Source organism: Camelus dromedarius, chromosome X, assembly GCF_036321535.1.
Source record: "Camelus dromedarius isolate mCamDro1 chromosome X, mCamDro1.pat, whole genome shotgun sequence".
In the NCBI taxonomy this organism is placed as follows: domain Eukaryota; kingdom Metazoa; phylum Chordata; class Mammalia; order Artiodactyla; family Camelidae; genus Camelus; species Camelus dromedarius.
Genome location: NC_087472.1, coordinates 4,870,163 through 4,884,802, shown reverse-complemented (window position 1 = coordinate 4,884,802; position 14,640 = coordinate 4,870,163). Strand labels below are relative to the sequence as shown.

Below are 14,640 nucleotides of genomic sequence, written 5' to 3'. Positions count from 1 at the left end.
AATGAGAAGAAAATGTCTCCCTCCCTGGGCATCGCCCCAAGTGCCCTGAAGAGGGACGTCGGTTCCTCGGAAATGCTCAGCCAGCGCGACCCAGTTGACTCTGGGTCCACGTGCTGATATCGCCTCCGTCTCTAGTGGTTGTGACCTTGAATAACCATGTTCTCTTAGGGGCAGGCCTGGTTTATGGAAGGGAAGACATCTGTGTGCTTCTCTCTTTGTGCACAGGGCTCGTTGACGTTGGGGACACTTTGCTGTGCCCAGAAAACTTAGGTCCCGAGGAGGCTGTGGAACTGGAGAATCGAGCCGTCCTGACCAACCTGCAGCAGAAGTACCTGACCACGCTCTCCAACCCCCGGTGGTTACTGGAGCCCGTGCCCAGGAGAGGCGGGAAGGGCATCTTCCAGGTAGACGTCCCCAAGCACCTGATCCCCTTTGGGCAAGAGGCCTGAGCAGCGTGGGCTCTTGAGAGGAGGTGACCGAGAGACCAAGCTAAACCGTGGCACGGTCAGCTCGCCGTCACGCCCTGGACGTGCTCCCCTGGTTCGCTCTGAATCGGCGCCGCCCTGGAGGGCGCTCCCCACTCTGTGCTGTTCCCGGAAACAGATGTGTCCACCGGGACGCGGGGACGGGGGAGCGGGACCCCTGCAGGGAGATGCCTCCCTGGGCTCGGTGACAGAGTCTCAAGGACTTTGGACCTCTAGGACAAGGGGAAGCGGCCTTGCAGGCCGCTGCTCATTCTGGCCCTGCTGATTCTGGATTGTGTAGAGAAATGTGTTTTGAGAGAGCTGGTGAGTGTTCTCCCCGCCTTTGTTCTGGTCAAAACCCCTAGAGGGTCTGAAGAGCATCCAGGAGACGATGTGGGACGGCTGGAGCGGGCGCTGAGTGCTTGCCAGGGAGTCACCAGCCAGCGACGGCCTGACTCCCGGGCAAGAGGACGTCGGACTCAGAAAGAGCACCGTCTGCCTCGCAGATGACTCTCGCCCTGTTGTAAAGTGTCCCTTGGCTCACGGAGCCGGTGTGTTAGACGTGCCGCACGGCCGCTTCACGTCCCAAGAAAGGGTCCTAACTACAGCCCTGATGGAAGTGAGCAGTGCTGGTGTTCGCTGGGTGGGAGATCTTTTATACATTTGTGGGGGGGGTGGGGTTGGTCACTTGAGAGTAGGGTTTCCAGTGGTCGCTACCTTCGAGGGTGACGGGCCTCCCCCCAGGCGTTTGACTGCAACCCCCCGTCTCTTCGGAGCCAGGCTGCAGTGCTCTCAGCCCTTGGTGGAGGGGGTGGCCCTACTTTTCGGCGGGCCTCCGTGGGGGGCCCCTGGATCGTGAGCTGGAGACGCTGAGCTGCTGATCAGAAACTTCTGGCATCCTTGCGGGACCCAGGAGGAAGACCCTCCTGCTCCGCGATGCATGAGTAATGGGGGGGAGACACCCCCGAGGTCAGAAGCCAGGCTGTCTGTCCCCTGACGGGCAGGCCCGGCCCAGCGGACCAGACCTTCCTGGGCTCGCCTCAGTGCTCGCTCCCCACCTCCTTGGGTGGGTGTCCGAGATGCCACAGCTTCAGATGCAAGAGGCCGATGGGGACCAAAGCCTGCCCCCGGCCGGGGTCTCCAGCCTCCGCGGGCTTATCTGGTGAGAGGTGTGCGGAATCGAACGCGAGAAAGAACACGGACCCGCGGGTCTCGCAGATTGTTTATTTAGTCCCGGGGAGTTTTGCTTTTCTTTATTAAAGCCCAAAATGTTCATGGTTACAGGACGGTGCTCTTCGTGTGTCTCTAGTGGTCTGTGAGCTCAGCGCTTTGGGTTGTTCTGGAACTGTTGGCAGAGAGCACACTTGTAATCTGAAGAGCCCTCGGGCTCTTCATCGGCCTCGGGCCTCCTGGTTGGGGGCCATGAGCAGAAGGGCCGCGAGCAGCATGCAGTAACCCGTGTTGCACGTGGACACCACCGAGCTGGGATCGGGGCAAACGGGGGGGCTTCTGGGCAGCTCCCCTGCACCGTCCCTTCCGGCAGTAGCCGGGGGCACTAGCGTGACATTCCTGGAGGTGCCCTCCCCACTCGGGCCGCCCTGCTCGCTGGAGGGACGCTGCACTACCACCAACCTGGCCACCCGGCCGGCAGACAAGACGCCAGGGAGCACGAAGGCCCGGATGCCGCTGGGCACCTGAGCACGGGGGGCTTCCCTCTGGGTCTTCCTGTCGGCATCATTGGTGGAGTCATTCTGATGGAAAAATTGGGTGCATCTCATAGGTGGGACGGCTTGCTTCTTTCTCTTTGGGGTGGTTGTGCTGGAAGCGGGCCGAGCAGTTGCTCTCGGGTCACCTTTTCTCCGCATGTTCTCGATCAGCAGGGGCTTCTCTCTCTGAAAGTTGCAGTTGTGGTAGATCTGAAAGGACAAGAATCATTCTCGTCATTTCGGGGGAAATATTCACTCCTCCCCGCCCACCTCCATCATAAAGGTCTTGTTTGACTGTGGAGAAAAGGTCTTTTTAAATTCCTGGCAAGTTTTGTTTCGCCCTGGAGTGTGCGCTCACTAAAGCTACGTGGTGCCTGGGCTGAGGTGTCACTCTAGCTCCCTGACGTGAAGTGGCCCCTGGGTCTTCGGTCACACCCGCAGGGCATCTCTAAGGGGCGAGCCTTCCATGACACGCCGGACTGCCTCAGCCTTCATTCAGTACTGGCTCACAGGAAAAAAGTCCCCCTCGGGAATGAACCCCGCCCAGCACATCACTCATCCGCTCAGGACTAGGAAGCCGTTCCAGGAACAGAGAACTCGGGAGACGGAAGGGCTGTCTACGTTACCATCAGCCTTTTCTTCCCCGGAGAGCGACCCAGAGTGCCGGGCAGGTGTATTTTCCTGAACCCATAGAGGTTCAGTTGGCGGATGAAGCTCTTCAAGCTGTCTGTTTCAAAGATCCTGTCTGCGCCGCGCCGGCGAAGAACCTCCCGCTGGAAAAGGTCTTCCTCGATGATCAGCATGTCTCCCTTGTCGTTCCAGCGCACGGACGTGAAGGCCTCGTCCTCCACTATCATCCAGAGCTTTCTCGGGAAGGAGAGCCCAAGAACACCATGGGTTCCGTCCACGTTGGCGGGACCCGGGTTTGGGTCCTGTGGTGGCTGGTTGTCTTGGGAGCCTGGATCTTGGCTCTCGGCCTGGTCGCCGGGCCTCTCCAAAATCTCCCTCGAATCCACCTTTGGATCCGGGGATGAACCCGATGGGGCCCCCGCTGGGGGCTCTCCATCAGCTGCGGGGGCCGCCGTGGCCGTATATTCCTCGTCGGGGCTCTGACTCGCCATGCAGCTAGTCTAGACCAGGCACACGCTCTCCCTGAGACCAGATCACTGAGCTCTCAGGGCAGAAGTGCCTTCAATCTGAGCAGGGACGCCCAGTAAATAGTGTCCGCAGAATTCTAGAATCTCGGTAGCAGGGCAACCAGCGACTTTGGTCATCGTCCTCTTTAGGTGTCACGTGAGGTCACAGAGTTGGTCTGGACAGGGAGCCCTGGCCGAGGGGAGGGGAGGGGAGGGGAGGGGAGGCGAGGGGTACAGAGCCCCCAGCTTCTCTGTTTTCTAAAAGTGTAGGAAGGTATGTTCAAGTTCCCGGGAGAAGGCTCCCATCTGCTGCCAGGCACCTTTTTCCCAGGGGCCAGGCCCTGAGTGGGCGGACAGACATGATCCTGTTTCCATCCCCAAAGGTTGGGGAGGCCTGTTGCCAGCCTCCGATTTGTTCAAGGGCCAGGCCCTGGCTGGCCCTGGCTTGGCTACCACCAAGGCGGCAGGGGTGAGATGGGCCCCGGGCGACTGCACCTCCCGGAAGTGGTGGTCCGAGTGGGCTGGTTGGCCCGGGCTGGCTGGCAGCGCCCCCTCCCCCCACCCCGCCACCAGCTCCTGCCTTGGTCTCTTCCAGCTGTTCCTGCTGGCTGGTCGGTCCAGCTCTGATGGGCCGTAAGGAAGTGTTCCGTTCTCCTGCCCCTGGGTCGAGCTGTCCCCAGAGTGGGGCTGTGTGTGGGAGCGTGTGGGGGCACTCCCCACGTCCCACTTCAGTGTCACCAAAGCACCTGGCACATAGGGTTCCCCCCGTACCGCGTGAGTGGATGGCCGCATCCTCCCCTGTGCTTTGGAGCCTCCTTTTGAGCTCCGCTGTCCGCAGCCCCACCCCTCTCCAGAGCACATGGGATCCTCTTTAGTGTCCATTTCTTGCCATAGAAACTCCTCGTGGCCCGAGAGCACTCACTTTCAGAACACCGGCCTTAGTCCGCGTCAGAGCACCTCCCTCAGACCTCGGATTCAGCCTCCCCTGAGGCTGCTCTAAGGCCCTCTTCCCTCTGTCACTGGGGGGGGGGGGTTAGGCTCCTGCCCTGCCAGATTGCTGGCCTTCCGCTTCCAACTCGGCTCTGCCCTGCTTCTTCCCCTTTGCAGTCCTTGATCTGGGGGTTCAGCATGTATTCTGATCTGTTGAGAGCAAGCATTTCCCTGGTCTGCTCCCAGGCCTGCCCTGCTCGCCTTCCCCGAGCCAGCCCCACCCCCAGCCCTGGGTCCCCGTCCCGCCGTCACCTCGGTGGCAGGTACACTGAATAATTTTGCCTGCTCTGGGTGCGGTACTTTTCAAGGGGCCTACTCTACAGACTCACTCCCAAGGACAATTCCTACTTGTTGAGCTAGACGTGACCAACGGAAAGCCCGTCCACGTGTGACTGAAAATAGATGAGGCTCTGGGTGTGGGATGGGACAAATCCCGCCCGAGAGCCGTCTTCACCACGGATGGCAGGACAGACAGGACAGTGGTCTGGGGGGACACGTGTTCTGTAGCCGCTGTGGTGGCTGTTCTTCCTAGTCACTGCACAGGGAGAGACAATGGGACCTGGAAAGGCCCGTCTGCCAGGCTCCTAGGTCCTCATCCCAGCTCTGCCGCTAAGGAGAGGCGTCTGTCCTCTCTGAGGGCCACTCCCTGTTCCAGAAGGGGAGGGCAAGGGGTTCGAAAGAGATTCTCCCAAGGGGCCCTCGAGTCTGAGGACTGTCAGCCTTCGTGGAGCTCCTAGGCCGAGACTAGAGCTTGGGCTCAGGTCTTTGTGCCTCTAAACAGGTTTACAGAGCACTTGTTCGGGTCACTCCCTCCTGCAGGGACGTGTCCTTAGAGTTCGAACTTCAGTGGAGGCCATGGGGGCGTCTCAGAAGGGGGCCCAAAGGCTGGGACATCGGTGGGCCGATCCCAGCCCTGTGGCCTCGCCTGCCGCCCGCTCCTTCCAGCCCTCCCTCACACCCTGGGTCTGGTGGGCCTGCCCCCTCACAGGTCTGCCTCCCTCCCTCCCACGCACCCCTGCCCCCCCCCGGGGGGGGCCGGCTGGGCCGTGGCTACGTGTAGCGCCCCAGGGGTCGCTCTCAGCCATGGCTCAGGACACTTGTTACTCGATACCAGCCCTCACGACGTCCAAGGCCTGCCTTTCCCAGCCTGGCCCGCCGGCCGCTGCACCTGCCTTAGCCCCTGGTGTCCGCCAGCCCAGAGGACCACCCAAGCGCTCTCCGTCACCATCCATGGGCCCTGGGCCAGACCCGCACCCAGTCCCCAGCTGCTCTGGGACCCGCCAAGAACTCCCCTGTCTGGGCGTGTCCTCAAGCTGCCTCGTCGGGTGGCGATGCCCGTCTCTATCCAGAGGCCGCTCTGCATGCTGGGGCCCGGCTTCAAGGCCGGCCCGGCTTCCAGGCCACCTCGGCAGTCAGGGCTTCCTCCAGTCCCAGGCTCCCTCCCAAGGCTCCCACAGCCCGCCTTGCATGTCCAGTCCCAAGATGGGGTGCTCCTGTCTCCCTGAGACCTTGGGTGTATCTGCCTCCCCCTCCAGACCAGGAAAGAGGTCCCTGAGGACAGCAGACTAGGATGTGAACGGGGTCCCCAGCCTATCTTGGAACGAACAAATTTGTATGTCCCCCAGGAGCTGGCTTTAGTGTCCTTGAAAGCAGCTGTGCACGGTCACTGCGACAGCTCGAGCAGGTGGGAGGGCGCCTGCATTCCCTTGGCGGTGCTGAGCGCTCTGCGGTGCAGCGCCGTGGACTCTTCCCGTCTGATCCGGGGCAGGTGGCAGGGAAGGCCCGGCCTGGGCCGGGGAAGGTGGAGTCGTGGGCCTAGGATCCGCCCGACGGAGAAGTAGAGCCGGCCTGTGGTCCACTGCGGACGCCCGAGCCCACGGCCTCAGCCCAGACTGGGGGCCTTGTGTCTGCCCGGAAGCCACCTGCACCCCGCAGGGACAGCAGCAAAGGGGAGTCTTCCTTGTCCAGTGATGACTCATTTCGTAGTTGTCCAAGGCCAAGGAGACCCGGGAAAGCCATCCTTAGAAGCTCAAATGGCACAGGGGCCGTCGGGTGCAATGCACTTTCCAAAGGAGCCCCAGGCAAGCTCTGTTACAGCCGCTCCCCTCCCCCACTGGGGACGGGGAGACGGTGTCAGGATGTTCCCTAGTGTTACCTTTTCTCCAGCTTCTGAAAAGTCTACGTTAGGGATGTTATCCCATAAGAAATGTGGCCTTCAAGACGCAGTCAACCACAATCCCAATCCCAGTCTCAAGCCCAGTCTCGCGCTCTGGCTCTCGCTCTGTCCCTGTGTCTGTCTCCGTGACTGTCTCTCTGTCTCTGTCTCTGTCTGTCTCCGTCTCTCTGTGTCTCTCTCTCTCTCTCTCTCTCTGTCTCTCTCTCTCTCTCTCTCCACACCCCCACCCCCCGTGATGACCAAGTCAGCAGGTCAGGTTCGAGTTGGCCAGGAGGGCCCCGAGGAAGGAGGAGACCAGGGCAGGGTGCTGTCGTGTGGGATAAGGGCTGGGACTGGACAGCAGTGCCACCACCTGGCAGGGTCAGCTCTCAAGAAACCGCAGACAGTCCTCACCCTGGCTTTGATTGTCACAGTCACCTTCCTTTCTTGGTCCAGCTTTTACTACCTGGGCCTCAGGATCCTACTTTCTGTCACCCGACAGACTCCATGAGGACACTGAGGAGACAAGTGGACTCTGGGTCAGGAGGCGGGCCGCAGGCTGCGATGGGTGGGCGCAGCGTGGGCTCTAGATGAATTCAGACCAGGGGTCTCGGCCCCACCCCGTCACTTACTAGCACGTGATCCTGGGAAGGTTCCCGAGCCCCACGACCCCAGGGTCTTCATCTGTGCAGTGGGCGGGTGTGAGGAGGCCCGGCCCGCAGGACTGCAGGGGTGCGTGCGATGTGCGCCAAGCACCTCGCGCGGGGCGCGCTGCCTGTTGGAACCGCGATGATTGGCAGTTGCTTCTGATTTTCTTTGGCCCCAGACCCTTCCACTCCCTCCTCTGGGACTTGGCTGGTTGGTTTGTTATCCAGGTCATGTTAGAGAACACGCAGCTCAGTAGGATGTGGAAGAGCTAATCAGCCAAAAAGCATGCCTCGTAAATGAAACTAAGTAAATTCTCCCGATTAGAGGCTAGGTTACACTGAGGGGTGGGGGAGCGTTCCCAGCTGGACTCAACACCGAGCTCCTAGGAAGGGAGTCAAGGAACAACCTTTGCCCCCTCCCAGCCGCCCTTCCATCCGAACTGTGGCTTCTGAAACCCAAAACACGCCTTCTTCAAGTCTGGCCGCCGCCACCACCCAGCTTCATTACCGTCACCTCCCACAGAAGGAAGCCCGGCTTCCCAAAGCCCCCACCTGCCCTGGCTCTGCGCACTTGCACTTGGGTGCTCTCTCCCGGACCCCCTCCGCCTCGCCGCTTCTTTCCCTTGTTCTGTGGGACTTCAGGGACATGTCACCATCTTCCTGATGTGACTGGGCTCCTAGCCTGTCCTTCTAGGTGTGGGGTGTGTCTTGCTTTTCCTAGTGTCCCCACTAACACAGAGCCCTCCGGAGAGCAGAGGCTCGGTGAATGTGTGCGGATGAAGTGAGACGGTGAGCGGGGATCCTATTTGATTCAGACTGATTTTCTCCTACTTTCTTAAATAACCCGTGGAAATCCAATTAAACATAGGGATATTACACGTATAAAATGACAAACAAGAAGGGATAAGAAGCGAGTTAATATTTTTACTTTTATTGTTCTAAATCTTCCCTCATCTATATTATTGCTAATTACTCTCACATTTCCCGAACAATTCTAATTGCAATTCCATATTATGTCATCCAGGATGACAGGGAAAAAAAAAATAGAGATTTCAGTCTCCTTTACAGAAGAGGAAAACTGTTGTGTTTGAACTGGATAAGCACACACACGTTGTGATCAATGTCATTCACAAAGTTAGATACTGAAGCTTATTAAATCTTCTATTAATAGGAACAGCACTGAAAAACACCTACAGGAAACAAAGATCAATTTCCACGTCACCATAAAGGACGGGAGGAGCCCAGAGATGCTGTACGCCGTGCCCCCCGAGCTGGCCCGGGCCCTCACTCCTTCCAAGGCTGACCGCTCGCTCTGCAAACACAGAGTGAAGGATGGACTCCCTTCCTGCCCGGCAGGAGAAGCTGCTGGACAGGGGCCTGGAAGGAGCGCGGCTGCAAGTCTGGCTCAGGCCCCCTCTTCCTCATTGCTCACGGCCTCCTCAGACAGGGACGGGAAGGAAATGGGACCCTTACTGTTGAGTCTAAACAAATGCTCCAGGACTTGCAACTTGCTGGTCTCCGCGTGGGCCCGGGGCCCCCACAGGAACTCGTGGCGAGCGGGATCGCTGTCGGCCACCTGCCGGTACTCCAGGTACCCCTCCTGCACCCACGCTTTGGTGATGAGCTCCCTGGGCTCCCCATAGATGAAGTGCTCCCTCCCAGGATACACCCCCATGACACCGAGTGCTCCCCACACCTCCTCCTCAGGCGCCCCCTCTCCCCCCAGGACGATGACACCCAGAAGTATCACCAGGAGGCCGTTCTTGGGCATGCTCCGCTCATCACCCTGCATCCCATCACAGGTGAGGCCCAGGGTGGGGACCAGGATGTACAAGTGCTCCTTGGGGTCCACCTCCTTCACATCCACCCCAAAGACCAGCTGCATGCACTCAGAGGCCTGGCTGAAGACCACAGGGAAGTGGTGCTGGTATGCTCTGAGGATACTCAGCATTTCTGCCCTGGTGGTCGGCTGCTTCCTGCGATACTTGAGGAGCAGGAAGCTCACCAGGTCAGCCATCATTGAAAGCTCTGCCCCTTGGCGCAGGGACTCGGCACCGGCAGAGTAGGAAGAGGAGACGGAGGAGGAGGAGGAGGAGGAGGAGGACGAGGAGGACCGGGGGGATGCGGCCCCCTCCTGCTCAGCCTCCAGCTGCTGCACATCCACCAGGCCCTGGGCGTCTCTTGGGTCCTGAAGGTCTTCCACAGCCTGGCGGAGCTCACTCATCTGAACCAGGGACATAATGACAGGTGTTGGCAGCTGACAGGAGTCTGGGCCGGGGTGACAGGTGGGGACCCAGTGGCCTTGTGGGAGGACAAGCTTATCGACCTTCCCAGGGTTTCTAGGGCTGAACGAGGTTTCCTTTGGTGTCCCATCTTTGTTGTGGGCGTGCGGGTCCCCTCACCCTTCCCTCGGGCCCTCACCTTGACTCCTGGGAGGACCCGGGACTCTTCTCTCTGTTGCCAAGGCGTGGTTCCTTCAGATGATCTGACCCGTCCTCTCACACCAAGGTCCTCACCTCCCTGAAAGGCGGGAGAGAAAGGAGAGGAGGCCCCTTTCCTGCTGTGATTCAGGACAAGGATACCTCTGGTCATTGACTTTGGTTTCTGGGCACAGTTCCTTGTTCACAGCTCCCAAAGCCCTTGGGATGTCCTCAGTGTTGAGAGTGATGAATGTGCTTTTTTTGTTTTTTATGTGAATGAGATGTGTTTGCAAAGCACCTAAAATGGGGCTGGTTGCCAGAAGAGCCAATCATGTGATTAAAAGTTTGGATCTTTTGGCCCCTCCCCAGCACCACCAGGGAGGGGAGAAAGGCTGGAGATTTGAGTTCAATTGCCAATGGCCAATGATTTAACCAATCGTGCTTATGTAATGAAGCCTCCGTCAAACCCCAAAAGGATGGGTTTGGAGAGCTTCTGGGTTGGCGAGCAGGTAGAGAGCTGGGGCAAGTGGCGCTGTCTGAGAGAGCGGGGAAGTCGGCCCCGCTCCCGCACACCTTGGCCCTAGCACCTCTTCCATCTGGCTCTTCGTGACTCATGCCCTTTATGTTCAGCTGGTGATCTAGGAAGTGGTATGTTTGTCAGAGACCTGTGAGCCACTCTAGCAAATCAACCAAACCTGAGGAGGAGGGCGTGGCAACCTCTGAAGGTCTTTCAGAAGGACAGGTCTTTCAGAAGGACACGTAACAGCCTCGACTTGTCACCAGCGTTGGAAACCCAAGGAGGAGGGAGTTGGAATCCCCAACCTACAGCTGGCCATTTAGCAGCACAGGCAAGAACCTTGCCTTGCGGTGGGCTTCTGAAGTGGTGGGGGGAGGGCAGTCTTGGAGGACTGAGCCTGAACCAGAGGGTCGGATGCCATCTCTGGCTAGACAGTGTCAGAACGCAGTTGAATTCCTGAACACTCTGCTGCTGTCTGAGAACTGTCGTTGGTCTGGGGAACCTCTCCCCTACGTGGAAATTGGTCCCAGGATCCATTTACACAACATCCACCCCCAGCTCCCCCCGAAAAACCCAGAAGCACTGGCAGCGGGGATCGGCCCCTCTGCCCTGGGCGGAGGTGCCCTCAGTGCCTGGAGGCCATGCATCTTGACTCCCGCCAGGGCCTGCTCTTCCCCCCTGCCCCCACCTGGGATGATGAGTTGACATCTGCCCTTCAGACCCAGACCTCAACTCCCTGAAGACTCCCACCTTCCCACCCAGGATGGAAGTGAGCACGGCACTTAGGGCCACCACTGACTGTTCCTTCCAGGGCTGGGAACAGGGGTCAGCTGGAGCCGGTGGGGTCCTTCCTCTCCTGAGATGGCGGGGTACATTTGGTCCTCATGAAGAGTCCTTGCCTTGACACGTGGGATATCCTAGGACTCCTCCCTCTGCTGGCCTGATGTTTCCCCTCAGACCAAGGTCCTCACACCCTGAGATACCCCACCCCCAACCACGTGACGGAAGTGATGGCAGGCCCCATCCGGCCAGACCTGACCGGGGACTCCTAGGGCTGAAACAGCTCAAGCCGGACACTGTAAGTTCCCATCTCTTTTGGGGTGAGGGTCTCCTCACGCCCTGCATCCACCCAAAGGGTCCTTCTCCTGAGTCCTGGCACATCCTGTGAGTCCTTCTGCTGCTGACCGGTTGTGGCTCCTTCTGCCAACCTCAGAACTAGGTCTGAATTCCCTGAGAGCCTGGGGCAGAGGTGAGGGGGCAGCACCACTGGCCACTCCTGCCCAGGGACTTCAGGGATGACAGGGGGCAGGGCCGGATTCTGTGGGCTCACTCTCTACTCTCAGTATCAAGATATTCACATTTACTCCCAGCAAGTCCTGGAACCCTCCCCTCAGCTAACATGAGGTTGTCCCCTGCAGGCCGACACCACCATCGCACTGAGTTTGAGGATAAAGTGGGGAGGTGATGCCTCCTGACTCACACCCGGGCCTCCCAGGAAGGAGCAGAGGAGCAAGTTTCTGTTGAGGCCCCCTCTACCTGGGGAGGGGGTCTGCCCAGTCCTACTGGGGGTTCCGGGGAGACCACCCTCTGCACATCTGAGCCACACTCCTCAGACCAGGGACTTCACCTCCCAAGGACCTCTGAGTTAAGAGGTCAGAAAGCATCTCACCTGGTCGCCCTGCTCTGGGGCCTCCAAGACCCAGCACAAGGGCAAAGGCTCCCTCACGGTCCTCACATTGCCTCCTGGTAATTTAGGATTCTGTCCTCTGCCCATCTGACGCCCCGCCCCCTCATACCAGGATCCCTGTCCCCTCTGAGACCGCGATGTCAGGAAATGCTGCCTTTGGCCATCCTGCCCTATAGCCCCCCATGGCCGACTCTGTTCCGGGGTGCAGGGTCTCTTAGTCCTCCCTCAGGGTCCTCACCTTGACTACCGGGGGGACCGGACCGGGGATACCCTCCTCTGCATACCTGAGGTCCCCCTCCTTATATTAAGGCCCCAGTCTCTCTGAGACCCGGATGGGGAAGTCGAGACACCAACGTGTGCTCATCTCGCCCTGGGGCCTCCCAGGGAGAAAAGCAGGGGCAGGATCGGTTCGGCGGGTCCCCACTGATCTGGGGTCTCTGGTCCCCTCAGTCCTCCCTCAGGATCCTCACCGTGGCGCCAGGCAGGAACGGGGATTCCCACCTCAGCCCATCTGAGGCCCCGCCCCTCAAACCTGGTCCCCAGTCCCTCTGAGACGCGGATGTCAGGAAATGTGCCTGTGGTCATGCCACCCTATGATCTCCCAGGACCGACTCTGTACTGGGGTCCAGGGTCCCGCAGTCCTCCCTCACAGTCCTTGCTTACTGTCCTGACAGGCCCTCAGCCCCGCGTTTCCCAACCTGAGGCTTCGCTCCCCACACCAGCGCCCCAGTCCCTCCGAGGCCCGGACGCGGAAGTCCCGGCACGCTGCCATGGGCTCGTCCGGCCTGAGGCCTCCGAGGGCTGCCTGCCGGGGTACATATCTTGGGGTCCCCTCGATTCTGGAGTCCAGGGTGTCCCCAGTCCTTCCTCAGGGCCCTCGCCTTGACGCCCGGCAGGAACCGGGATTCTCTCCTCAGCGCACCCGAGGCCCCGCCCCTCAAACCCGGGCCCCAGTCCCTCTGAGACCCGGATGTCAGGAAATGCTGCCTGAGGTGATGCCGCCCCATGACCTCCCGGGACCCACTGTGTTCTGGGGTCTCTGGCCCCCTCAGTCCTCCCCCAGGGTCCTCACCTTGACGCCCGGCAGGACCTGGGATTCTCTCCTCAGCGCACCCGAGGCCCCGCCCCTCAAACCAGGACCCCAGTCCCTCCGAGACCCGGATGTCAGGAAATGCTGCCTGAGGTGATGCCGCCCTATCACGTCCCAGGACCGACTGTGTTTTCGGGTCCAGGGTCCCTCACTGCTGGCTCGCGGTCGTCACCTTCACTCCCAGTGGGACCTGGGATTCTCTCCTCTGCAGATCTGAGGGTTCCCCCCCCCATCACACACTAAGTGCCAGGTCTCTCTGAGACCAGGATGCCGCGGTCATGACACGACACGTGGGCCTGTCCTGCCCTCGGGCCTCCGGACAGCAGCTAGCAAGGGCCCCTTTGTGTTGGATGACCACTTTTCCGAGTTCGGGGTCCCCTCAGTTCTCCCTCAGGGTCGTCACTTAGGCGTCATGTCGTCTAGCCTCTGGCCACCCGAGGACCCACCCCTCATCCCAGGACCCCAGTCCCTCAGAGACCCGGATGTCAGGAAATGCCGCCAGTGGTCACCTTGCCCTACGGTCTCCAAGGTGCAACGCTGTCCCGGGTGCAGGATCCCTCCGTTCTCCCTCGGGGTCCTCACCTTGACTCAGGCGGCATGTGGTCTCCCCTCTGGCCACCCGAGGCCCCGCCCCTCATCCCAGGACCCCAGTCCCTCCCAGACCCGGATGTCAGGAAGTCAGGACCCCACGAGTGCTCATCCCACCCAGGCCCTCCCAGGGCTGACAGCAGGGGCGGGGATCTGTGGGGCCCCTTCGGTCCTCCCTCAGCGTCCTCAGCTTGAGCCCCGGCAGGTCCTGGGACGCCCCCTTGTTGACCCGAGCCCACACCCTCACACCAAGGCCCTTACTGCCCTGAGACCCCCAGGGGAGCCTCTGGACTCACATCAGGCCACCAGGCCCAGGGCTTCCCAGGACTGTGGACGCCAGGGGCTGAGATGGATTCCATGGGTTCCCTCAGCCCTCCCTCTGCTCCTCACCTGGGCTCCCGGCTGGGCCTGGGTGCCTCCCTCTGCCCACCTGAGCTTGGTCCCCTTGGACTCGGACCCTCCAGAGCCAGGACACCAGAGAGGGAAGCGGGGATCAGGGGGTGGGGATCTGATCCTTGCAACCCTGCCTTGGGTCTCCCAGGGGTGACCGCAGAACCGACCTGGATGCCTGCAAACCGAGTCCCCACACACGGTTCTACCTTGACTCCTGGCAACGCTGGGCTCCTTCCCTCTGCAAACCTGAAGCCGGCCTCCCTCACCCAGGCCCTCACCTCTCTCACCTCCCAAGGGTGGGGCATCAGTGCCCGTCACATCTGGACCCTGAGCCCAGGGGTTTCCGAGGGCTGTCGGGGGGGGCCGGAGGTGGATTCCCTGCGGGCCTCAGTCTCCTGTGTCCTCACCTTGACTCCTGACAGGAGCTGGATTCGCCCTCTGCCCTCCTGAGACTGCGTCTCTCAGACCTAGCCTCTGACTCCCCGAGTTCGCTGAGGAAGTGGGGGCCGGGGACTGCTCAGCCTGACAGCCCTGTCCGGGGGCCCCCAGGATTCCCGCACGGGGCCGATTTGCATTCTTAGGGTCCCTGTGTTGTCGGGTGGTTGGACCCCTCTGTCCTTACCCTGGAGGGCCCTCACCCACCCTCGCACACAAAGGCTGCAGTCCCAGCAAAGATGCTGGAGGGGACCTGCCTCCTGGTGACCGTGAAGGGGCAGAGAGCAACACACCTTCCCTCGGCGACTCGCTGACAACCAGCCTGACCTCGGGGACGGTCTGTTCGAAAGACTTACCTTTTCCTGAAGAGGCTGAGCAGTGGCAGGGGAGCTGCGGATCCCTTGCGTTGATG

At 60.5% G+C, this 14,640-nt stretch overlaps 2 protein-coding genes and 1 long non-coding RNA gene across 3 annotated transcripts; 1 reads left to right on the top strand and 2 right to left on the bottom strand.

Annotated features, from left to right (window-relative positions):
- The first annotated feature begins 80 nt into the window (after positions 1-80).
- On the top strand, positions 81-9,915 carry LOC135318435 (uncharacterized). The gene is made up of 3 exons (XR_010379340.1): positions 81-404; positions 8,270-8,689; positions 8,825-9,915. It is a non-coding gene; the product is annotated as an uncharacterized LOC135318435 (long non-coding RNA).
- LOC116150958 (heat shock transcription factor, X-linked member 3-like) lies at positions 1,786-3,291 on the bottom strand. Its single transcript, XM_031446516.2, is given in 3 exon segments — positions 1,786-1,872; positions 1,874-2,380; positions 2,797-3,291. Coding segments are annotated over 3 exon segments (1,089 nt in total).
- LOC135320122 (melanoma-associated antigen 8-like) lies at positions 8,504-12,842 on the bottom strand. The gene is made up of 3 exons (XM_064482744.1): positions 12,795-12,842; positions 9,520-9,618; positions 8,504-9,322 (listed from the first exon to the last, which is right to left on the bottom strand). The coding sequence occupies exon 3, from the start codon at positions 9,320-9,322 to the stop codon at positions 8,504-8,506; it is 819 nt and encodes a 272-aa protein (XP_064338814.1). The 5' UTR covers positions 9,520-9,618; positions 12,795-12,842.
- Between the last annotated feature and the right edge of the window lie 1,798 nt (positions 12,843-14,640).

Excerpts from the sequence above, each read along its gene's own strand:
- LOC135320122 (XM_064482744.1), bottom strand. The coding sequence starts at position 9,322 with ATGAGTGAGCTCCGCCAGGCTGTGGAAGACCTTCAGGACCCAAGAGAC.